The 24,209-nt window shown below is 42.9% G+C and overlaps 2 protein-coding genes across 2 annotated transcripts; both read left to right on the top strand.

Moving 5' to 3' along the window:
• Window positions 1-1,203: 1,203 nt before the first annotated feature.
• Window positions 1,204-16,723, top strand: srebf2 (sterol regulatory element binding transcription factor 2). The gene is made up of 20 exons (XM_085453562.1): window positions 1,204-1,542; window positions 5,502-5,887; window positions 6,087-6,279; window positions 6,364-6,524; window positions 6,716-6,868; window positions 6,965-7,240; window positions 7,343-7,457; window positions 7,541-7,692; window positions 8,228-8,429; window positions 8,600-8,775; window positions 9,084-9,333; window positions 9,442-9,611; window positions 9,698-9,869; window positions 10,019-10,136; window positions 10,288-10,397; window positions 10,828-10,960; window positions 11,567-11,738; window positions 12,244-12,420; window positions 13,787-13,898; window positions 14,001-16,723. The coding sequence occupies exons 1-20, from the start codon at window positions 1,452-1,454 to the stop codon at window positions 14,216-14,218; spliced, it is 3,537 nt and encodes a 1,178-aa protein (XP_085309688.1). The 5' UTR covers window positions 1,204-1,451; the 3' UTR covers window positions 14,219-16,723.
• A 1,339-nt stretch (window positions 16,724-18,062) lies between these two features.
• On the top strand, window positions 18,063-21,338 carry nol12 (nucleolar protein 12). The gene is made up of 6 exons (XM_085453561.1): window positions 18,063-18,270; window positions 18,714-18,819; window positions 18,925-18,973; window positions 19,071-19,216; window positions 19,333-19,430; window positions 20,869-21,338. The coding sequence occupies exons 1-6, from the start codon at window positions 18,167-18,169 to the stop codon at window positions 21,062-21,064; spliced, it is 699 nt and encodes a 232-aa protein (XP_085309687.1). The 5' UTR covers window positions 18,063-18,166; the 3' UTR covers window positions 21,065-21,338.
• Window positions 21,339-24,209: the final 2,871 nt, after the last annotated feature.

Raw genomic sequence — 24,209 nt, 5'->3', positions numbered from 1 at the left:
GTTTTTGGCCTTCTTTTTTCCTTTTGTTGTGGTATTATATTTGTGTTATCTTTTTATAATGCCATATGTGTGGAGTTGATTTATTGGTTAAAAAGTACAACTATGGTTCTCCATTTGAAGAATTCTGCAAACACATTAGGTAAAAATGTGATGGTGCTTAGAATTAAGATCTGTGCCATTTTAAATGTGTAGATTTGATGACTTTGTTAGGTACACTAATACCTGGTTGGACGTCCTTTTGCCTTCAGAGCTGACTTAATTTTTCCTGGCATGGATTCAACAACAATGTCCCAAAGATGCTCTGTTGGACTGACGTCTTGTGACGGTGGTGGCCATTTGAGTACAATGAACTCATGTTCAAGAAACCAGTTTGAGATGATGTCAGCTTTATGGTTGTGTTATCCTGCTGATGGTTCCTGTGAACCATCAGAAGAAAGGTACACTGTAGTTATAACTGGATGGGCATGATCAGCAACAATACTCAGGTGGTGCGATGGTAAGTTGGTACTAAGGGGACAGAATCCCTGTAGATCAGCAGTTGCTAAAACACACAGTGCAGCCCATCTGCCACCAACACCTATGCCAATAAACTTAAAGCAACTTAAACTCCCATATTTCTCCGTGTTTCTGATGCTCAGTTTGAACTTTGGCAGGTCATTTCGACCTTATCTACATGCCTAAATGTGATTGATTACCTACCTAATAGAGTCGATGAGTAGCTCAACTGTAGTTCTTTCATTTTTATTAACACAATATCATACAATTTTTATGCTTAAAAAGTAAAATTTGGAGTATATGCCATTAACCCTTTTTTCCTATAACACAACTTGTAATCTTTAAAGCTTTAAAATGTAAATAATAAATACGATAGTATTAATCTGTACGCTGGAAAACATGCTTATCACGTTAGCTGTGGCAAAATAGAAGAAACGAGTGAAACTGTGTGTTTGGCGAATGACGGCAGAATGACTGTGTGGGTTTATCGCCGTCATCTTTTCCAAGGAGCTGCATTTGTCCACCGAGGTCGAGTGCTTTTCGTGAAGGTAGGGGGAGCGGTTTATTCAAATGACACCCAAGCTTCTGATAGTTGACGTACTATCAGACCACGGCGAATACGGGCCTGTCATTGGACCATGATGACTGGTCTCATGACAAGAACGAATTGGTCTCAGCCAATCAGATCCCTCTATGGGCCACGGAGTCTGTTTGTGAATGACGTAATGAGCGTGAAACAAGATGGCGTCGCCTCAAACATAAATTGATGCCAATGAGTTTATCGGTGTAGAAGTGCTCCTCTCTTGGGGCTTCTGTTGTTTTGGGGTTGAGAGGACATATTCCGCGGTCAGTTAGCTGTGTGGTAGGCGTTGCCGAACGCCCACGGAGGAGCTCGTGGACCTTGTTTGTTTTGTCCCTCCGTTGACAACCGGAGAGGAGAGCTGCTGACAGATAGGATGGACAGCGGGGAATATATCTCCACCATGGAGAACATGGACACGACTTTAGCGGAATTAGGGGACGAATTCACCTTGGGAGACATTGACGGTGAGTGTCCGTGTCACCGTTAAAAAAAATAGGAAGGTTAAGCTGTGTTTCACGAGTGTTGGCCTGTTTCCGTTTAGCCCGACAGCTGTTCTTCCTGCCGAGCGGAAGGAGATGAGCAGCTCTGGCTCTTAATTCTTGCGACAATGTTTAAGTATTCAAGATACCACTCAGGAAAATAGAGACCACTTATATTTAGTAGTCCTCGAATGCTCTGTTATTTTGGCATTATCGTTGTCTATTTTCTTTATTTGTTTCTCTAATACCCCCCACCCCCCAAAAACAACAACAAACAAAAAACCCAAAACAAACAAACAATGAACATAAACTAAAAGATGAAGAAGTGATACTGTTGTGTTGTCTTGACTCCTCCATAAGAAGTGTCAGTTACTTTCTGACCTTCTTGTTTTTGAAGAAAGCTTTAACTCCTACTTGAGCATCTTTTTGCTTCTGCAGACCTAATTGAGCATCATCTGTGGGACAACATCTAAATAAATAAAACCGATAGCATTTTGCACTCTGTGGGCCTGTACCCTGTGAACAAACAGCATCCTTGTTCCAACTTCCCTGTTATCAAAACATGTTTCACCCTTTGGCACACAGTGAAAGGATGGGGGCTTTTGGTGTGAGGCTGGCCAACGCAGAGTCACCAGCTTTTTATTAGGGTGGAATTTTACTGAATGCTAACCCACCAGACCGGATTGATACACTGGTGAATTTGTGTGTGTGTGTGTGTGTGTGTGTGTGTGTGAGACGCACAGTATGGGATGAATTGGTTGTGTTAAGTTTAAATTACTCATCAGCATACAACCAAAGTGCTCTAACTGAGATCATGCAAAGCCTAATAAAGATTACTATGCATGGGTTTGAAAACCTACCTGCCTGTGGCATCTGGTGTTAATTCTCTCTCGTGAACAGCCCAGTCACAGCTATTTAATCTCACTTAATCACTGTGTCAAAAGAAGAATGTGCAGATTGTGTGAAAGTCAAATGACTGTTGAGGTTTGACTGATCCTAACTTGACTTTTGCTTCACTCAGTGCATTTTGCCTGCAGCTGTGTGGGGGGGAAAATGCAGGTTTCCCATGAGGAAAAGCATTTAACTGCTGCAAATTCAGATTAGTCACAAGCTTTTCTTTTGTGCATTTGACTCTGTATTAATGTTGAACATTCTTGCTTTTCCAATTATTCACTTAACAACTGCTGCTCTGCTTATGTAACTTATTTTCTTTGCTCTCAGCAGCCCACAAAATTGTCCCCCACTGCACCCTCACCCTCGCCCTACACCCCCATTTAATGGATTTACCCTTTGTGTCGGAGTCTCGGTCTGGAGCTCCATGGGCTCAGAGGTGCTTTGTTCTGTCAGCCACTGTAACCCCCTCCCCTCGAGGTGTTGAAGTGTGCGAGTGCCTTACTGTAAGTGTAAATTCGACTGGATGGTTGGTAGAAACGGTTCTGAGAGGAAGCCCATTTAGTGTTCCTGTGATGTTATTTGAAATCCCGTCCTGCACTCCTCTGGGCTCACTTTTCAAAGAAAGCATCACAGTGTTTCCCTTTTATTGGTTTCGAAAGTGGTCATTACTGTTTCTTTACCTCTCAATGTCATGTCAACACAGGTCACATGCAGACTTCAGTCATGGCTATCAGTGCATGAATTACTGGCCTTGACCTCTCTGCTGCTAGTGTTGGACTGTTGATCTCTTTTTTACAGCTTGAGATTTTGCAGCAGTAGAAATGCAGATATGATATATTATCCAAGATGAGATCTAAACACACATGAGTTCGTTTTAAAGACTTGTTGGATTTCAATTCATGTCTGGAGTCGGCAACCCTTCACACTGATGGGAACGAACGCCTTTTATTGTTTTTGTACGCTGTGCTAAAATGCAGCGAGTGATCAAAGACAAAGCTGACAGGATGTTGGCTTCTTTTCCAAACATATCTGAGAACCTTTTGGTGTTTTAAAAAGTTTGAGTTTTCCTTCTTCGCTTTCCAGCTTCAAGCATCTATTCTTGTACCCCAGTGCTTTTTGTGTTGCGTTTGTTTCAAACATTACACCATTAAAGTAGAAACACAAAATGTCCTGCAGCGATATTGTGCTAAAAAAAAAATGTAGAAATCAAATCACCAAAAAAGGAAGTATTAATTTTATTGCAGGCGTAATAGATGCAGAACATGTTTCACTGCAGCGTGATTGATAACTATGTATGTCTTTAAAAAGGTGTTATAGTACTGTATTATACAGTGGCCTTGTATTTTCCTGATGCCTAAAAAAATCACTCAATGCAGGAAACAATCACTCATTTTGAGGCTGCAAAGTAGTGACTGTAGTTAAATTTAACATGTGGCTTGCAGGGCTTCTCGGGTGTATTGATATGTGGTGTCTAAGGGTTGTGCGCTTAGTGATTTAACACTTACACTTGACAAAAAGTTCTTTGTCTTTTGTATTGTCTGATTTCTCTGCCTCACATTAAGACAAAGTTCAAGGTTACAGGCTCAGCTTATTGACGCTGCGCTGACCCTGGGAGCTAAGGGCATAGGCACAATCAATCACATAGGCAGACAAGCTTCAACCACATGGGATACTATATGTCAAAAGTGTTTTCAGTTGTCGTTGTCTTTTTTGAAAGGGGATTCCTTTTAGAAACGTTAACCTTCAAATTACTAAAGTAAATAATACTTAGCAAAACAATCATTTGGACCAACACAGTTGTTCCAAAAGAGTCAATAGTACCATCAGATTTGTTCCACCATACAGTAACATCTGGAAGTATCTTACTGGCAGCTATTTCATTTTCCAGCATCCAGACAGTGGTCCCAAACACACTGCCAACCCAGTAAAAGCATGCCTGGATAGAAAAACACACATTGGAGCGCAGTCAGTGATGGATTGGCTTCCCCAGATCCCGGAACCCAACATTATTGAAGCGGCATGGGATCATCCTGACAGAGGACAGCCAACATCCAAACAAGAGCTTTGAATGTCCTTCAAGAAGTCTGGAGAAGTATTTCTGAAGACTACCTAAAGAAATGACATGATAGGTGCCTAAGAGAGATCAGGCTGCCAGTCATACCAAATTTTGACTCTCAGGCTTGTTACAAGTGTACAAAAGCTCACTTTGCCCTAAATACTGTTTAGTTTTGATAAATAGCTGCACATATTACCCATTTTTATAGCAAAATATAAAGAAATGAGTGGTGGTTTGGCACAATACTGCATTTGGCAAGAATGTGCTGGGAACATATTGAAAGAGGCTGTGATATGATTATGTAAGTGTATTGATATTTTGTCTCAACACTATTTCTATCAGAGATGTTTTTCAAACTAAATTTCCAAAAATGCTTAATATTTTACCCTATACTTTAAACCTCATATACAAAAATAATTCCCAAAAATAATCAAGACATTAAGTTGATCATTGTTTCCTAATAAAACCTCTCCTCACGAAGAGGCAGTTTGTTTTAGATTCAGTACGATGGGTCTAATGAACTGGCAACTGAGTGCATATTGTCATGTTGCCAAACCACGAGCACCAGCATACACAATGTCGGTGGGTGGGTGAGTGAGTGAGTGGGGGGCATGTATCTGTCTATCACACCTTTCAGAGCTGCTCGATTCTTCATCTAAATGTTCTTTACTCTATATGCCTATCTCTTTTGTGGCATCAATTGAGATTACATCAAACCTCTTCAAGGCCTTCTGTTTGAAGGTTTCTTTATACTGATTTATGACCAGAACAGTAGCTGTGCTTGTGTGGATATCTGTCAATTCAAGGTCAGGTCTTGAAGATTCTATTCATATCTTTGCAATAAATAGTGTTCATATCTTTGGCTGATCTACACTGGAGCAACCTCAATATTCTGCACGAGGCCTCACTTACAGAGGAGACTTGCGGAGATGTTCAGATACACCTCAGATGATGTTTTTGACTTCTTGTCTGTTTACTTTCTCCCTATTTTCAGAGATGCTGCAGTTTGTCAGCAATCAGGTGGGAGACTTCCCAGACTTGTTCGAGGATCAGATGAACTCAGCAGGCTCTCTACAGGGTGGTGGAGTCACCTCCACCCCTCGGCCTCAACCTCAAATTGCTCAGACTCCCCAGACACCGCAGCCCTCAACCAATGCTGCCTACCAGAGCTCCAACGCTTGCTTCACCTCCTCCCAGACACTGTCCCCACATTCAGTACTCCTCACCCCTCCCCTCACTCCCGCACAAACCCCCTCCCCCCCAACCAACGCTTCAGTGCAGCAACAGGTGACCCGCAGCCCTCCACTCCTTCAGCCAAGGCCTCAGATGGTCCAACCCATCCAGCCTCAACCCCAACAGGCAGCCCAGACAACCATCCAGGTACAGATTTACCTGACGCTTTCTCACACGCTACTCATACAGTCCTATTAGGAGTGGAGAAAGCTGTAGTCTGACTGTTACAGTGATGGGCTAGTGCTGTAGTGGTGCTTCTGCTGACGTAAAACATTTTCAGACTGCTTAAAAACTGTAACAGATAAACAAAGACAACAAAAATCTGTTTTTCTGTTTTTGAATGTAGATGCACACCCAGGGCATCCCCATGCAGACTCAAAGCTTTCCAGTTCACACCCTGGTTCAGACCCACAGCCAAACACCCATGCCCATACAGACACAAGCAGCCCAGACGGTGATGATTGCCTCCAATGGCGGACAGTCCCGCTTCATTCAGAACCCTGTCATTTGCCAGCAGAGCCCTGCTCCTGGCTTCCAAGGTGAGTACAGAGCAGGGAATGCAATTTAATTTGGCTTTTCATTTTTCCTAAATATCTTTTTTGTTTTCTCTCTCGTCACTCCAGTCCTCCAGCCACAAATGCAAAGCATCATGACGTCACCTCAGCTTCAGCCAGTGGCCATTCAGCACCAGCGTGTTCTGACCCCAACAGGTCAAACCATCCAGACCATCTCCACAGCGCCCACTGCAGTCCACACTGTGCAACAGCAGGTGCAACAAGTACCTGTAAGTAATCCTCAGTTGTTAGCAGGATTGGATGAGTAAACAAAGTTTCTGCTATCAGAATATTTCACCAAAGCTTACCTAAATAATTTTACCCCAAGTTACTGCAAACATAACCCCTAACATAATATTTAGTTTCACAGTGATAATCAAGCAAACATGAAAACGTTCAATTTATGGTTGTCTTCACTCAGGTTTTGGTCCAGCAGCCTCAGATTCTTAAGACGGACTCACTGGTTCTCACAACTCTCAAACCAGATGGGACACAGGTGCTGTCTACCATGCAGAGTCCTGCAGGCATCACCACCCTGACCACACCCATCCAAAACACAGCTCTGCAAGTCCCGGTATGCACTGTGCATGATTCAACACTGCTATTTACATGCAAACAAAGGTTATGATTAAGACTAAAAACTGTTTTTGTGTATGTTTTCGTTCGCCAGACACTTATGAGCAGCAACATCCTGACCACTGTCCCTGTTATGATGGGAGGAGGAGATAAGCTGCCAATCAAACAGATACAACCAGGCTCTTGTCAAAGCACAGCTAGGCCAAGCATGGATCAGTGCCAGGTGACAGCGGGAGGAGTCGGGCCAGGAGGGGTAGTGAAGGAGGGCGAGAGGAGGACAACTCACAACATCATTGAGAAGAGGTATAGATCCTCGATCAACGACAAGATCATCGAGCTCAGAGATCTGGTCATGGGCAGTGATGCGAAGGTTAATATTTTTATTGTCTCCTTTAAAATAAATAGATAAATTACTAAGTCTGGGTAATATCATATGCTTTCAGCATTTTAAATTCCATGTATTTCTTCCTAGATGCATAAGTCAGGAGTGCTTAGGAAGGCCATTGACTACATAAAGCACTTGCAACAGGTTAATCACAAACTACGCCAGGAGAACCTGGCCCTTAAGATGGGCAACCAGAAGAACAGTAAGTCTTCACTTTACTTAAAGCTGCGAGCGGATCAGAAGTCACAGCAGGTCCAATGCATTGACACTTTCTCTCAATCCCAGAGCCCGTGACGCTGTCTGAAGATGTGGAGCTCAAAGAGGAAGTAGTGCTGATGTCACCACCGGCCTCAGATTCTGGTTCTGGTTCCCCTCACCAGTTCTCTCCTTACTGTGTTGATTCAGAACCAGGGAGCCCTTTATTGGATCATGAACAGGTGAGGACACACACACACACACACACACACACAGTATGGTTGTGGCTCAGTGGCTTAGCAGACTGCAGTGTTTTAGTGTCAGCAAACTGATTAGCTCAGTGTGTTTATGTAGGTCAAAGGAAGGACAGTGGCAGTTTTAAAAGACTTCCTATTCTTAGCTTCAAAGTGCCTCTTTGAAGATTAGAGTGAGATTTTTTTTTTTTTTTTTTTTGGTTCTTCATACCTGAGGCGGTTGTAGTTCTTTCTGTCGACAAAAGCTTTATTGCACATTACTCCCACTCGCTTTGCTTCACAGTAAAAGCTTTTAGCCGGTGAACGCCCATAAGCTAACACATTTTTTTGAAAATTTTTCCGAGACAGCTGATTTCTTGTTTGATAAAATTTGATTTACGTTGATGTTTTAAAAGGTTTCTTTTTCCGCTTGCTTCACTAGATGTTTTTTGGGCAAAGCAAGGGTTTGTGATTATAAATCGACTTTAAAGTATTATTTATCGTCCCTGTGAACCTGTTCTTCGTCTCTCTTACTGTGTCTTAGATAAAAAGCGAGCCGGACTCTCCCTCGGTTGGTGTGATGGATCGCTCTCGGCTGCTCCTCTGCGCCTTGACTTTCTTCTGCCTTTCCCTGAACCCTCTCCCATCTTTACTGGGATCGGAGACATCGAGCAGCCCCGCCCTTTCCGGAGGCCACGGCCCATCTAGAACGCTTGTCTGGTTTCCAAGTCACACGCAGGAATTTGGTGAGAATTGATGATCTTTAACTTAATTTATCCCAGAAGTTGATGAATTGCTGATTCCTGTTCATACCACCTAGAAAATCCTTTGTTAGAATCTTAAAAATACAGGTTTGTCCATCCTCTCGTAGATTTGACATTGTTTTTGACATGTTTCATTTCTTCACGTCCTCCAGCATCTTGGCTCCGTTGCCTGTTGCCATGGGTGATGGTGTGGGTGCTGAGTGGAGTGGGAGCAGTGTGGGGCTGTGTCAGGGTGCTGTACCTGTGGGAGCCAGTCACACCGCTTCACTCACCAAAATCTGTGTCCTTCTGGAGGCACCGCAAACAAGCAGACCTGCATCTCAACAGAGTGAGTGCAGATCAGATCAGATGGACTTGAGATGTTTTAAACAAACCATTATTCTGATGCTGTTGGATTAATAGAACTTCTTAGAGTTGGATGTACCCTAAGATTTGTTTTTCTTTCTATTACAGAGCACTTTGCAGATTTGTGCTTTAATTCTCACTGTTTTTGATGTCTCAGTTGAGCCAGGTTCCTCTGCACATGGTTTTACTTTTAGCATCTTTCAGAGCTAAGCCACAACCTTCTCGGTTTTTCTCTTCCGTCAGTCTACGCTGACTACTTTACCATTTCTCATGTGATTCTCTCTCCTACAGGGAGATTACACAGCAGCAGTGGCCAGTTTAGAGACTTGCCTCTCTGTTTTGACGAGAGCTCTTCCCTCAACCAAGCTGGACCTCGTCTGCTCACTCTCCTGGAACGTGATTCGCTACTGCTTGCATCGCCCAACTCCTCTGGGCTGGCTTGTCCACCAGGTCGGAGGGAAGCACGAAGGGGAGGAGGCGAGGACCAGCGCGAGGGACGCGGCACTTGTGTACCACCAGCTCAGCCAGTTGCAACTCACGGGTAAGCGTTTAGGATGCACAGACAGGAATCCAGCAGATGGTTTTGTACTTTTCACACGTGTTGACATGATGAGAAGATACATTATCTGCTTCCTCTTTGTCTCTACAGGAAAGCTGCCTCAGCGTAGCAGCCTGTGGGCTCTGTCGCTCTCTCTAAGCGCTGTGAACCTCAGCGTGAGCGCCCAAGGCAAGATGGCCCCCACACAGCTCGCCCAGATTTATGTCACTGCCACAATAGCCTTGCGCACTGCGCTGGGCCACCATCTCTCCTGTCTCCCTGTAAGTGTGTCACCTTTGAAATCATCACTGTTGATGTTTGGCTTCGCTCGCACTTTATCATGTTTTGAACCTCGTCTGTCTCTCAGGGTTACCTGCTGGGCTGTGCTGAGAGTGTGGCCAACCAATCAGAAACCAAGACGATCCCCGACTGCCTGCGCTGGCTCTTCACTCCACTTGGGAGGCAGTTCTTCCTGAGCTGTGATTGGTCAGTGAAGTCAGAAAACGGCGATGGGGTGTACACTTCTCAGAGAGACCCAGGTATGCTGTAAATGTTGGGGCTGCTCCTTAAGTTTCCTCTAATTTACTTCTTCGAATTCAAAATAAAATAATCCAGTTAACTTCTTTCAAAAGTTAATCGTGAGTGATATTCCTGTTCTCTCTGCTTTCCTGTTGATCTTTCCTCCCAGCTGACCCCATTGCCCAGCTGCACCGCTCTTTCTGCAGGAAGCTTTTGGAGAGAGCCGTTCACACCCTCATCCAGCCGCAGAGTGACTCTGAAGCAGAAAAACGCAAGAACGAGTCTGGGTAAGGCCTGAATAGCAGCAGCAACGCACTACCGAGAAACTCAGACACTTTAATGTTTATAGATTATGTTTTGTTTTGGTTTTTTCCACAGCTTGGTGTAAACTTTAGGTTTAGATTTGCTTTTAGCTTATCTTTTCTTCTACCCTTTCAGAGAGTTTTCCAGCGCCCTGGAGTTCCTGCAGCTGTTGAACAGCTGCACAGAGGACTCTCCTTCCCCACCTCCCCCTTTCTCGACTCCTCCCAGTCACAGCACTATTCCAGGTATGATTGATATGAAGAAGAACCGTGACAGTTTAATAAGAATCGTGAACAGATCTTTGCGTGGGGGGGGGAACGTTTTCTTCTGTGATAACTAAGCAGATAGCAATCTGAGTTATTACTGTCAGCCTGAATGGATTTACTTTCCTCTAGCAGCACACTGATAGTCAGTCACTAGTCGCTTTCCACATGAATGTTTTGTGGTATTATCACAGCTTACAGTCATCTACAAATGAATGCAGTGGATAAGAACACAGTGACAATCTGGTTGCTGCCCTACAAAAAAAAAGTGTTTTACAGTCATGCATGCAGCTTTTGATAACAGCAGGAAAGCTACAACGCCAAAAGGTTGACCAACCTGTTTGAGCTACATTTTCTTTATGCATAATTTTTCTTCTTTTATGTACTTTTTTTTTTTTTTCCCCTCTTCCAGTGGGGGACCCAGTGAGTCGCTGGTGGGCTGTGGTCCTGAAGGCTGCAGTGTACTGGCTGCAGGGCGATGATGTCGCAGTGAAGTCACTTTTGGCAGAAGCTGAGCGAATGCCGAGAGCTCTGCACATTCTTGAGTAAGTGCACTGAAATATATTGTACCTTAATGGGAGTGGTCTATTCCAGGATGTCCAGCAACAGAGGTCACGGAATGGTCAGAGTATGAAAATTGACCGACTGACATGTTACACAGCATTTAGCCAATATCAAGGCAAATTAAAACTGTCCTGCAGACATTTGGCGGTATCTGTTTATCTGCTTGGCTGTGTTTTAATTAAATCAGAAACATGCAGCACATACAGGTGTATATTCTATATTCAGCACTGTGTTTGCAGTCTTCAAAAATGGCAATAAAGCTGACTCAATTAAGATGTTATGACTGAACAGTCATAAGCCAACAGAGAAATCAGTTTTTTGCACTTTGCTATTTATTCTTTGTGCACCTTCGCACCTCCAGTAAACATGTTCGAGTTAATTTCTTCTCCTGTTATTGCATTTTAAGCCCTGGATCGGCCCCATCCGCTTTAATCTTGTGCAGATTTGATGATTAAAAATCTGATGCACAGTTGGTGGTTCTACAAACTGCTTATAGGTGCCGATTTTTCTAAAATAATTGTATCCAAAGTGGGAGGGGGGGAAAAAACAAAGCACAATAACCTGATAAATGTCCCTCTCTATTCCAGCCATCCTCTGCCCAAGGCTGTGCTGCTTCTCTGCAAGGCTGTACAGATGAGCCTGTCCCCTCTGAAGGGAGAAGGGGCAATAGCCTGCCTTTCTTACTGTGACAGAGGCAGCAGCTACCTGTGCTCCAGCATCTCAGTGGCGCTCGCCCAGTCTGGGAACTGGCTGAACAAGGTAGGGTATCAACAGTTCCTGAAAGATGTACCAAACATGGCCCCTACATTCATACATGCAGTGCATGCAGACATCAAAGAGTCTTCCATATATTACAAGTTACTGTCTCACAGTGCAGCACTAACTGTAGTTAAAGCTTAATCATGCATAAACACTCACACACACACACACAGAGTTAGGGTCAGGTCAGGCTGTTGTGGGGCTGTGTGTGCGCGCAGTGTGGGTGGCAGGAGGTGGCTGTGGTGCATTGTAGTTGCATTGCATGATCCTGAAGCCGAGTGCAATGTGTCTGCAGTGCAGTACAGAGGCCTCCCTGATCTGCACGCATCCACTACACCCCACCACTTAACACTGAGCAACAATGAATATCTTTTCAGATTTGATCTCTCTGGCATACACGTCGGCTAAGATTTACCGGTAATTGTGGGGTTTGGTTTTTTATGTGCATCTATACCCAACCCAGCTGTGTTTTCATTTTTTTTTTTTTTTTTTTTTCTTCTCCAAGGGGGTTGAGCTACTGGTTTGTGACCTCCTGTTGACTTTGAGGACCAGTTTATGGCAGCGGGGAAGCAGCAGTAATGGAGAACCTGGCCCGGCTCCTGGATCTCAGTTGGCTGGTTTCCAGAGGGACCTCAGCGCACTCAGAAAACTCACACAGTGCTACAGACAGGGACAACACAAGGTCGGGCTTTGGGGAGATTAATTCAGATATGTTAATAATAGTGCTGATAGCTGAAATATGCGAAGGATCATAAAGACAGAACTCTCTATGTTCAGGCCTCAATGAGAGGAAGAAGTGAAAGAGATTCGTCATTCTGAATTTCTTAGGCTGGCAGTTTGGCACCGCAGGAAATGGTTTTTGGCATATTTTATGATTGGGGGGGGGGGGGGTTGTTTTTGTTTTTTTAAATGTAGCTTATTAAATTTCAAAAATATATAATAGAATTTGCAACAGTGATCAGCTTCCAAGTATTCGCAGTAGTGAAACTGTAAATGGCTCCATCCTTCAAGTGAGAAATCACCTCGGTACATTTCTGATACTCATCTTGGTCATTATGAACATAATATATATATTTTAATTTTTTATTATGAATCTCCATCACTTTTACCATTTCCAGAACTTTCATTTCAGTTCACCATATCATCAGTCACACTTCTGAGATTTACTAGAGGAGCCTTAACGGCTCCTCTAGTAAATGTATTTGTTGTTTTTTGAGACTGTTAAGTTTTTCACATTTGGCCTCTTAGATAGCACAGTGGAGGAAATCTGAGGAAAGAAGGTAGACAAAGAGTTAGAAGGGTGTCAAACATAAGGCCCGAGGGCCAGAATAAAACCTTCAAGGACTCCAATCCGGCCCGTTTTGGCTTTGGAAAATGTGAAGGAGGTCATCAATTTTGGACAGTCTTTTTCACAGGTTTTACAAGCTTTCCCTGCTGATAACAATCTCCCCCATTCATTATACAACACAGACAATCAATTATAGAGTTCTGTAATTTTACACTTTCAGTTATTACAATTTAGGTCCAAAAGTCATGCTGACTCTTTATTTCTTTATCATGTAGAAAAACTGAGACACACTTTTGAAATTGCAATACTTTGTCTTTTATTAAGATGTCTCATTGATTTAATGTGCAGTTAAATTTCTTACAATGACAGAAATTGGCGTTCAGATTAAAGTGTGTTTGATGTAAAATGAGTTTGCGTTGGTGTGGTACTGAAGAGGCTGAAGAAAGACAAATCGTGAAGTTTTTAAAGGCCTGCTGTCAATCTTGAAAATCTAAACCTCCACTTTTTAGTTTAATTAATATTTAATTTAGTTGAATTGTAAATGTTATGCATACAGAGCTGTTTCAAAGAGTTCATGGCCAAAAACAAACATGAATACAGAGTGTTGGGGAATAGTTGTAGTAAAGCAGAGGAACTGGTTGGTAACACGTGCACGGACATTGGTGCCTGCTGAGAGAATTTGAGGGCTGCTCAGATGTGTGTTCAGCCAAGTTGAAATGATAATAAATACCTGATAATGACAGCTGTTTGTGTTATTTAGGTGTTCCTTCATGAGACCACAGTGAGGCTGATGGCTGGAGCCAGTCCCACAAGGACACACCAGCTGCTGGAGCACAACCTCCGACGCAGGACGCACAGCTCCTACACAGCTGGTAGGCAACACCGTCCTAGTGTACGACACGAGACACACCAAGAGAAAAGACATTTATCCAGTTTCTTCTTCTTTTCCCCTCCTCCTCCCTGCCTGCTTTCAGATGGCGAGTGTGTTTTAGGCGAGAGGGAGAGAGCTCACGCCATTCTGCTGGCCTGCCGCCACCTCCCCATGCCCCTGCTAACCCCGCCCGGGCACAGAGCTCGTCTACTGGCTGAGGCCAAGCGAACCCTGGAGCGGGTGGGAGACCGCCGGTCGCTGCAGGACTGTCAGCAGATTCTGCTGCGCCTCAGCGGGGGTACCACCATCGCCGCTTCTTGAACACACACAACAAACAAGGCTTCTCTGTGGTTCTGCTGTCTCACACACACACACACACACACACAGGGACATTAACCAGGCTTCTCCTCCGCCAACATGTAATTTTATAATTGTCAGCTATTCAGAAATATAGACTTTCTGCCACGTGGACACCGTAACACACACAGCTGTTTTTGTTTTTTTGCTGATGGATACAGCGCTGATGGATACAGCGCTGATGGATACAGCGCTGATGGATACAGCGCTGATGGATACAGCGCTGATGGATACAGCGCTGATGGATACAGGGCTGTATCCATCAGCACTGTATCCACACGCCTGGCTGAAACGTTTGCGCCTTTGGTGCTTAAGTTTAATTGCAGCACAGTCGCCCCACCTTCTGGTCATTACTGGTACTACGCTGGCTGGCTGCCTCTTTTCAAACAAAAGAAAATCAGGTTTAAAAGGCCCTAGAGGGAAAAGGGACCATTATCTAATAGCTATTTAAATGAATGAATGCAGCAGTGCATTGATTTGCTCTAGGACACCACACCGTACAATCATTACTGGCACCCAGCAATGTGAGTGCTGCAGTAAGAGTAATGTGTCGTTTCATTTGCAAGCTTCATTTAAGAGCTTCACAGAATTTAAGAGTAGACAGCTGAGGTCTGAGCACGGCTGTGCTTTTAGGATAGCCTTGCTTGCTTTAAACCGTACAGTGCTGAGTAGTGTCTCTCCTTATCTACCTCACAACTGTACAGTGCCAGCATTGTACTGTGGAGCAAAAAAAACAGAATTCTGTGACCATTAAGTGATTTGTGCTTCAGTCCAGTGCAGCATCATTCCAGTAACACACAGCTGATCTGCTTTCCTTGAACAGCAGGATGCAGCAGAAACAACACTTCAGGGTTTGGTTTGCTGCTGCAGGCATGCTCCACCCCGTCACACATGAAGCAGAGAACAGGGGAACATTTAAATGACAGAGGGAGGCAGCAATGGGGCTACAAGTTTGAAAATGCCTAAATACACACACACACAAGCACGCTGGTGCATTTACATGAGAAATGAATTGCATTCAAACTTATAATGTGATTGTATACAAGTTGTACATAGAAGAAGTAGGTTTAATAGCAAGTTCTTAGTTACAAAGAAAGAGAGCAAAAAAAGGAAGCTGTGTGACTTCACTGACCAATCATCTTCATACTGGAACTCAAGGTGTACCCCACCCCCCAAATCTGTGTCACTTTTTTTGACACGCAGCACAGCGACATCTTTGAGCTGTGATTTCCATCATGAAGAGCAGGGAGGCAGGTGGTGTAGCTTGGTCTGAAAAAGAAGACCAGAGGATAAGAGTTTGGGACATGAACTTTAATGCCCATGGCCCATCTCACCCCCCCACCCCAGTCTTTTTTAGACTTGGGGAATTCCTGTTGAGCTACTACGCTAAACTGCATTTCATTGTGAGGCTGATTAGTATGTGGGAGTGAGTACAAGCTGTAAATGTCTGGAGAGGATCCTCTGATGCAGAGAGCTCTGAGAACAGTCACCTATGAAAAACTGCTGGAGCCTTTTAGATTGTTTTGTTTGTTTTAAATAAAAAAAACAAGAAAATATCCCTCGTGTAGAACAGGTATGGTCAGTTTGAATTCACAAGCTGTAAGTGGAGTAGTGACATGTTTTCACTGCAGCAAAGAAAAGCATCGAATTGCAAACAAGTTTGTGCAGAATAACCAATTTCTCTGCTGCGTCGCTATATAAACCACCTTTAAAAGCTACAGGTTTTAATGGGGGGGTGTTTGGTGTTGTCATGCTCTGCAGACTGACAGAACTGATGTTGTACAGATTGCAAGCAAAAAGGCCTCGATGTTATGTAAAAAAAATTATATTTCATCACGTTGGATTGATGGAGGAGCTTTGTGCTTTGTGAAATTGTAGTCCAATTTGCTTTTTATTTGTAATGATGGTCTTATACATGATGCGGGATTTATAATATCATTTTTCCTTTTTCTTATTTAATGGTTCTGTAATATTAATATAAATGCTTCTGGAGATGGAAGCAGTTTTGCAGTTATGTTATTGTTTTGTATGAGCAGCGTAAGGTCGGGAGCCGAGGAAATCTGTTTTATTAAAGGATCCTTTCATTTAAACTTTTTAGCTTGGTATGGTAAATTTGATCACTTTCTATGTTTTTTGTTTGTTTTTCTTTGGCGCACATTGTAATGTCTTGATTTTAGAATACGGGCAAACACACTAGAATACAATTAGAGGTTTCCAGTACCCTGTCTTCCAGGTCAACTCAAGCTGTAATCTAAGGAGTACTGAAAGTGTTGCTATCAGTTTAGATTAGGCTTCCCTGACTGGTAAACTACACAAAGAAGAAATTTATGTTCAACAACATCTGCGAGCTGGAGTGTTTGTTTGTTTTTATTTTGTTTCTTTTGTCTTTTTTCCCTTGAGGTGTTTTTATGGTCTGAATTTATCTGTTCATTTGAATGTTTTCTAATAAAATGACACATGAAAGTGTGAGAGTGACTGGTCTCTACTAAATGCTGTATGTTACTCAGTGGTTGTCGATGAGTAATATGTAAAGGAGCAAATTAAAGAGGGGAAGGTGGGCGTTGGCTGGGTGTGAAGGCCAGTGAAATCTGATAACTGTGCTGAAGTTGAGTTTTCTCCTTCAAATGAAACACTTGTGCACTTTTTACAGAGATGAGACGTTTCTGGTTGCACAGTAAGCCCCTACAGTAGGAGGAGAGGGAAAGGAGCCATGCAATTATGATTCGAAGTTATGAGTGCTCAAAATGCTGGAGGAAAAAAAATAAGTAAACTTAAAATGCACCAGATTTGGACACAGTGTTATGTGCTTTGATAATATTCACAATATGAAGGTAAAAGGTTTCCTTGATTTCTTTTTCTTTTTTTCAGTAAAAGTGATTGTGCATAATGACAGCTGATGCATTCATAGGGGCTCACATGTAGGACGCTCCTTTAATTTTAATGGAGTGACTTGACTGCAGTACATGGATTGTATATTTAAAATAAGTAGACACGAGAAAATCATACAATTAGAGGGATTAACATGAGCTATAAATTTATGTATGAAATAAATATTTATTTTAGGGGAAAGTATTTTTATCTTCTTAATTTTAAGTTCTCTAAATGTTGTTCCGTGTTGGTGCAGTTTCGGGTTTGCTTTGGAGTCCACCCATCTCTTCTCATAATGAGGATTTTCCCTGAAAATAAAATCGATCAAAAGAAAGAAAATCTCGTCTTTCTCTTATTAAACAAAATACACACTGGTGATGATTTTAATCCACGGATATGACAAGAATATTTCAGATCAAGACCAAAAAACACTTCTGGGGCCAGAATTACATCTGTACATCTTCTGTGATGTGTTTATAGTTAATACGTCAAAGATTATTTCCCACTGTACTGATATAACCGGTAAGCAATGTTTGTTGACATGTTTATTGATTGATGGATTGATTCCATCCATTAATTTTCTTCCGTGTATCTAATTCAGGGTCGTGGGGGGCTGGAGGTTATCCCATCTATCGTTATAGGGCGAAAGGTGGGGTACAACTTGGACAGATCGAAACAGTTCAGTTCATTTTTAAATATGAAACTCACATTTATACCCACAACCAATTTAGAATTGCCTCCTAACCTAACCCCACTAACTGCATGTCTTCAAACTGTGGCAGAGTACCCGGAAACAACACAGAAAGACACGGGGAGAACACGCAAATTCAGGACCTTTTTGCTGTGAAGCAACAGTTCTAGCCACCACGCTAATTTTATTTTATTTTATTTCAAGTGTGTATGTAATTAAAAAAACAAAAAAAAACAAAACTAAAACGCCGCTATCAAACTGTTGGAACTGTAGAGGTCATGTGGTATGTGTTCCCCCCCGGACAAAAATAACAGACGTGCGGTATAGTAATTTAGCGAACTCACGTGCACAACATGAAAAACTTTAAAAACAAAGGCTCCAAAAAGGCTAAGTTCAAGCCAGGATCGAAGAAGAGGGAGAACAAATGCATCGTAACGTTTGACGAGAAAAACAGACAGTGAGTTTGAAAGCGCGTCGCTGAAAACACTGTTTCAACATGTTAGCTAGCATCATAGCACTAGCGCTGATTAGCAGGGACTAGTACCAGCTTTTAGTAAATGTTTTTATTTGGGAAGCTTGTTGGAAATAAATGTGTGTAATTTGTGTAAGATTTTAACCAAATAAGTGGAGGCTTTCCCATCTTCCCACTCTCCTCGTCATATTTAAAAATGCTGATGGTGTATGGTGTTCAAACTATCATATACCTGCATTTATAAATATTGTTAATTTCTAGAAATGTTATTATTTGACTAAAGTTTTTTGTTAGGTAATGTAAACCTCATAAATTAACTGTAGCCAGTCTTCCAGTTTGAGTTATAAAGGTTCTCCTTAATAAAGTACACCTTTCTAAGTCTGGCTTAATAAATCTTGGTTTTGGACTTTAATCTGCTTCTCTCTCAGGGAATATCTTACCGGCTTTCACAAGCGTAAGGTGGAGAGGAGGAAAGCGGCAGTAGAAGAAATTCGAAAGAAAATCAAGGAAGAGCAGATAAGAGTCAGAGAAGACGTGAGTCCTCATGGAAAAGAGCCCCGATTTAAAGCCTGTTTTTGCTAAACGCCTGAGCATGTTGAGAAAATAGGCAATGTATTAAATGTGTTTGTCTCCTTACAGAGACACAAGGAATACATAAAGATGCTGAAGGAGAGGACAGAAGCTCTCGGTGAGTTTACAGGAAAACTTGCGCTCTGGTTATTTTACTGATGTCTCATAATCTGTGCATGTAGCTTCATTGCCCTTTATGTGATCCTGTATTGCAGAGGAAGGCGAAGATGATCTGGAAGATGCAATAACCAGCACAACAGAGTCTATGCAGTACGATCATCCCAACCACACAGTAACCGTGACAACCATCAGTGATCTTGACCTCACAGGAGCTCGCCTTCTCAAAGCTGCAGCAAACCAGGTAAATATTAAGGTCTGTAATCATCTGAATAGGCTATATGTGTGTGTTCTTCTAAGTTTGAAGATAACACTGAAGGTAATAATACTGCATTAACACTGAGTATGCTTGTTTTGAAGGCTAATGAGGAGCGTGACGATGAGGTGGAGGGGGAGAAAGAGGAAGAGAAAATGGTTGGAATGCCAAAAAAAGCTGGGAATCCAATACTTAACAAAAAGTAAGCAGTTTGTTAATCACATCTCTAATTGAGAGCAGCTTGTGATCAGTTGTGTCCTGCTTTTAAGATTAAAACGTTGGACTTTGTGTCCAGTGTTGGACGGTTTTTCGTTTGAGCTGATTTCATTTGCTCAGCTAATGTCATGTCAGGATGATGCTGGTGGATGAGATGAGTTGTTCTGTTTGTAGTATTCTCAGAGTATAATGTATTTAATAAAACATTGATATTTGGTGTCCCTGTATCAATACAATATCTACACGTGAAATATCTTAATACTATGCTGCATTGCATTTAGGGATGGGTATTGATAAGATTTTCACGAGTCCGATTCCATTTTCGATTCTGTTTAACGATTCGATTCTTTTTAAAAAAGGAGAACACTGAGGTCGATTTGCTTAGAACTTTGTTTTATATCTTCTCTTTGAACAAGATAGAAATTTAGGAGTAACATGGCCTTACAAACCCAACAGTGAGATCTTAAGAGATCCAGCCTACGGCTCTTCAATGGGGTGTCACAGGGTCCCCAGGAAAAAAAATTGTAAATGTAAAATAATAAAATAAATATTCATCTGTAGCAATAACAAAGTATAACATAAATTATTCAGTAGCAATTACACAAGAATATCCAGTAATGTCCCTGCCTACAATTAAACACATTCACTTACTGAAAATCGGGGGCATCTGCTGTGGCAAATGGGTTCAAGCCTTTGACCACAAACTCAGTCACTGCTCAGTGACATTCGTCTATTCTGGCCTGAAAGGAGACGCTACCAGTAGACTGCAGCGAGAACTGCCAGCATCTGAGCCAGCCAGACTCTGTCTCTCTCATCATGGTCACCTAAATGCACAGTAATGGCAGGTTTTGTAATAAGGCAGATCGCGCTAACATAATATGCACTGTTAGTTGATTATTTACCTGCCGCATTAACGGAAGAGGACGTGCAAACGTCACCGCTGCTGCTGGGTTGAGATTCACGAGTCCGGAGCGGAATTAAAAACACGACATTCATTTAAGGTCATCGCGTGTTTTGTGAGCAAATGCTTTTGCATATTCGTAGTGTTTCCTCCCTTAAATGAAATATCTACTTTGCAAGTATTGCAAGTTGCCCTGTTGTCATCTGTTCTCGTAAAGTATAATCAAACTTTTGAGCGTTTGAGCCGCTAAGGCGCCGTGTTTCCTGCCAGGTAAATGACGCTCCGCAACGTGGTGACGTCATTCGGGGCGACTGGAATCGATAAGGGAATCGTTTGCAAAAATGGCAAACGATTCCAAGGAATTGAAACAGTGGGAACCGGTTCTCAACAAGAACCGGTTTTCGATACCCATCCCTAATTGCATTTCTCTACCTCCAGAGTACACACAGCTACCTTACCTGGCCCCTCTAACTCCAGCTGATTGGTTTATTTATTTTTCTCTCTCGCTCTTTCATCACTCCAGGATCCGCTCCCTTACAACGCAGCTCAGCACTTACACCAGCAAGCGGAAGAGGAAAGGGAAGCAGGAAGGCCAAGGCGGACGGGGGCGTCTGACAGAGAAGAGACCTGGTGTCACAGAGGGTAGAAACAAAGGCGGCAGGACCAGCAAGCGTCAGAGACGTAGACAGACCGGGAAGAAAGTGCATCATCAGGACTGAAGGAGTGCATGAAGGGAGGAAGAAACTCCTGACAATGGACTTCTGCTCTTGTTAGGCCAGCTCAACAAACTGGACTTGGTTGTGTTTATGCTCACGCGTCGAACAGAATACGTGTATGCATAAAGATGATGTTGGAGTTACCTGCCCTGTGAAATCTTGTGCTCAGTTTTGTACATTTTCCAACTTTTTTTGTTTCTTCCCATTATTTGTTAATTGTGTACTGAGTGTGCTGTATTTACCTCAAATTTGATTAAAGTAAATTTGAATAATTTCTGATGATCTCATGTTGCGGTCATATGTCACATTATGTCAGCGTGCCCTGTGAGGAATTTTGTCCCACTGTGCTCTATTGTTTAATAGGAAACCTGATGCTGTTGTCAACATCCTCTGGAGAACATCAGGAAACCAACCCTTAGCTCTGTATTTCCTCCTAGCTGAGTATCACCTGTGTTTGTGTGATCTAAAGGAGAACCAAGCAGTTTCATGTAGAACGATAAACAGCCAGCGGCTTTAATATATGTTAAACACCCCCACCTCGCCGGTGTTTATTTATTTACGTTAACCTGAGCCAGCGTGTGCCAGCTGTCGCTAGCATGAGCGTTTCATTTCGCTTTCTAAAGCCCATGATATTTAATACAGCTGCTCAATAGGAGAACCAATAAGCCACTGGCTCCATCTTGGTCCTGGGGTTTGTGTGCGCTTCAGGGTCTCAGCCGTGTCGGCTAAGAGCCGCCATGGATGGCACAGATGCTGCAGTTTCACTCATTGTCAGAGCAGCCAATCAGATTGATTCAAGTGTCTAGCAGGCCGGGAGGACAGAGAGCATGGGGAAGAGGAGGCATGTGCCTGATGGGGGTCTGATGGGCAGTTCATCCTTAATGATGACACGCTGAAGGCTGGAGTCCCTCTTGTCAGGTAATTTTTAAATCTTTTTCATAACAAAACCATTTTTATATATTTCTACCATCCTCAGTTTTACACTATTAAAGGCTTAATTGACATGTTGACTATTACCAGAGGCGCTGGTGCTTGTAGAAGTTGCTTGGTTACAGTGCATGTGTCTTGTGGTGTGTAGTACTGTGGAACTGCTCTGACTGGACTGTATTTCATCAGCTGTGAGTGCGGTTAGTTATCAGTGATCTTAACAGTTCTCACGTCCTGAAACAAAAACCCCTTTTTTAGTATGCACTGTTTGCAGCTGCTCTGCTTACACCACCTTACAGTAATGTGTCACAATCACGCATTAGTGGCTCATGCTTGCTCTGTACATTACCAAATTAGATTAAATGTGCAGAAACACTTCTGTAATTTGACAGTCTTTTTTTAATGTCTTCCTCAAGTGTTAGATAAATATTTCTGCATATTTCCTGCTGTGGTTTCCCAGTTTTCTCTGTTGGAGGCAATGAACATCCAGGTTCTCCCTCTGCGTTCACCATGGCCCTCTCCGGCGATGAGCCCATCTGCCCCAAGTTCCAGCCCAATATCTTCGACCCCTCCCGCTGCCACGACTGCCTGCGCCAGAGGCACCTGCACGCCGGTGCGGGGGAGAGCACTGAGGTCACGCAGCAACAGATATCTGCTGCCGAGTCCGGAGCCGGGGCTAAAACCGGGATTGGGTCAAGAAAGGGAGAAGCGTTAACACCGATTTCTTCCCAAGCGGAGGAAAGAGACACCAGCAGCAAGGTGAGACAAGCAGGACGGTGATGTGCACAGCAACAGCAGCAAGGTAACCAGGAAGAGATAATGAGAACTCAATGTGCGCTGAGTGATGGGATTAGCTGGACGTGAAGAGCAGCAGGAAGATGCATTAGAGGTCACAGGTCTAAGCAGTAAGGCAGCGCAGCACTGAGATCAGATGTTCTGGTGCAGGAATCAATAAGGCACTGCTGTACTGCTTTAACTTTAATTTAATAATCTACTGATTACTCTTAAACTTAAGTACACCTGACTTAACCCTAGAGTTCGATTCTCTGGTTAAAGAAAGGACCAATTAAGAATTTCCCATTCAACTTTACATGTAAACAAAGTAAATGCCATCATGTCTGAAACTTTACTACTTGTGAGTAAATGAAAGAGAGATCAGAGACGGAGAATAAGAGCCAATGGTGTGGAGCAGGGTAGCAGTAGTGGCTTCTATTAAAAATGAATGAAGCTGGATCATTTACTGCCCTCTTGGGAATGACTTGTAATATTAGACGGGGGTTCAGAGAGGATGGGCATGTTTCTGGACAGTTTCGAAACGGCAGAAACCTGTGCCCCAGCTTCTGTTTGATATGCCTCTATGAAACGTTTGCAATAATCTGTTTATGTGCATATTTTACACCTGATTGTGCTTCTTTTAGATCCCGTAGTATATTACCTGTAGATTCCTAGGAGGTGTTGGGGATTGTCATTCTCTGGCATTTGCAGACAGTTTTCAATCATTCCTTGAGACGGCAAAGTTTATGCAGAGGACGAGTTAAAAAAAAAAGTGATGAAATATTAATGAGGAAAGCCACGAGACAGGTCAGGTTACAGAGGTGTAACCCTAATCGAACAGCAGCACATGTGAGCGTCTGTCAGGGAGGACAGAGGGGACAGACGCTATTATCAAAACTGCTGTTCCAGGAGCCGGAGCCAGACGAAGAGGGTTTGTCATGTATGCACTCTGATGTGTACTTTCAGTGAACCTTCACGTGCCGGTGGAGGCGCATCACTTCCTCTCCTCTTTTTGTGACTTGGAGAGATAGAGGGATGGAGTTTGCCGCAAAATTGTGATTTGTCCATGTCTTTCCCTCTCATCCTATCAGGAGGATTCTGATGGTCTGTCAGTGGTGAGCAGCTACTGCGATGTCAATGGAGTTCATCTGGGTTATGGGGAGCCCTCTTTGTGCATCCTGAGCCCCGACTGCGAGCTTTATATCTGCGAGGCTGACGACGACAGCACAGACAGGTAAGAAAGAAGGCATCGTGATGATAAAAGGAGCTGCAATGGCAATTCAATGACTCTAAAGTGTAGTGTGAGAGTTTGTGGAGTTAGATTTAAAACGTACTGTAGTTTATATTGATCTTCCTGCATTCACCATGCTCTCTGACCTGAAAAATGGCTTAAGTTTTATGACGTGTCTATTAAACTGATCAAATTTTCTCCTTTTCTCTGACTTCT

This window comes from Copadichromis virginalis, linkage group LG4, assembly GCF_057382275.1.
Source record: "Copadichromis virginalis isolate Kocher_CV1m ecotype Utaka linkage group LG4, C_Virginalis_male_GT1.1, whole genome shotgun sequence".
NCBI lineage: Eukaryota > Metazoa > Chordata > Actinopteri > Cichliformes > Cichlidae > Copadichromis > Copadichromis virginalis.
The sequence above is the reverse complement of the archived record's forward strand: the minus strand, read 5'-3'. Positions and strand labels throughout refer to the sequence as shown.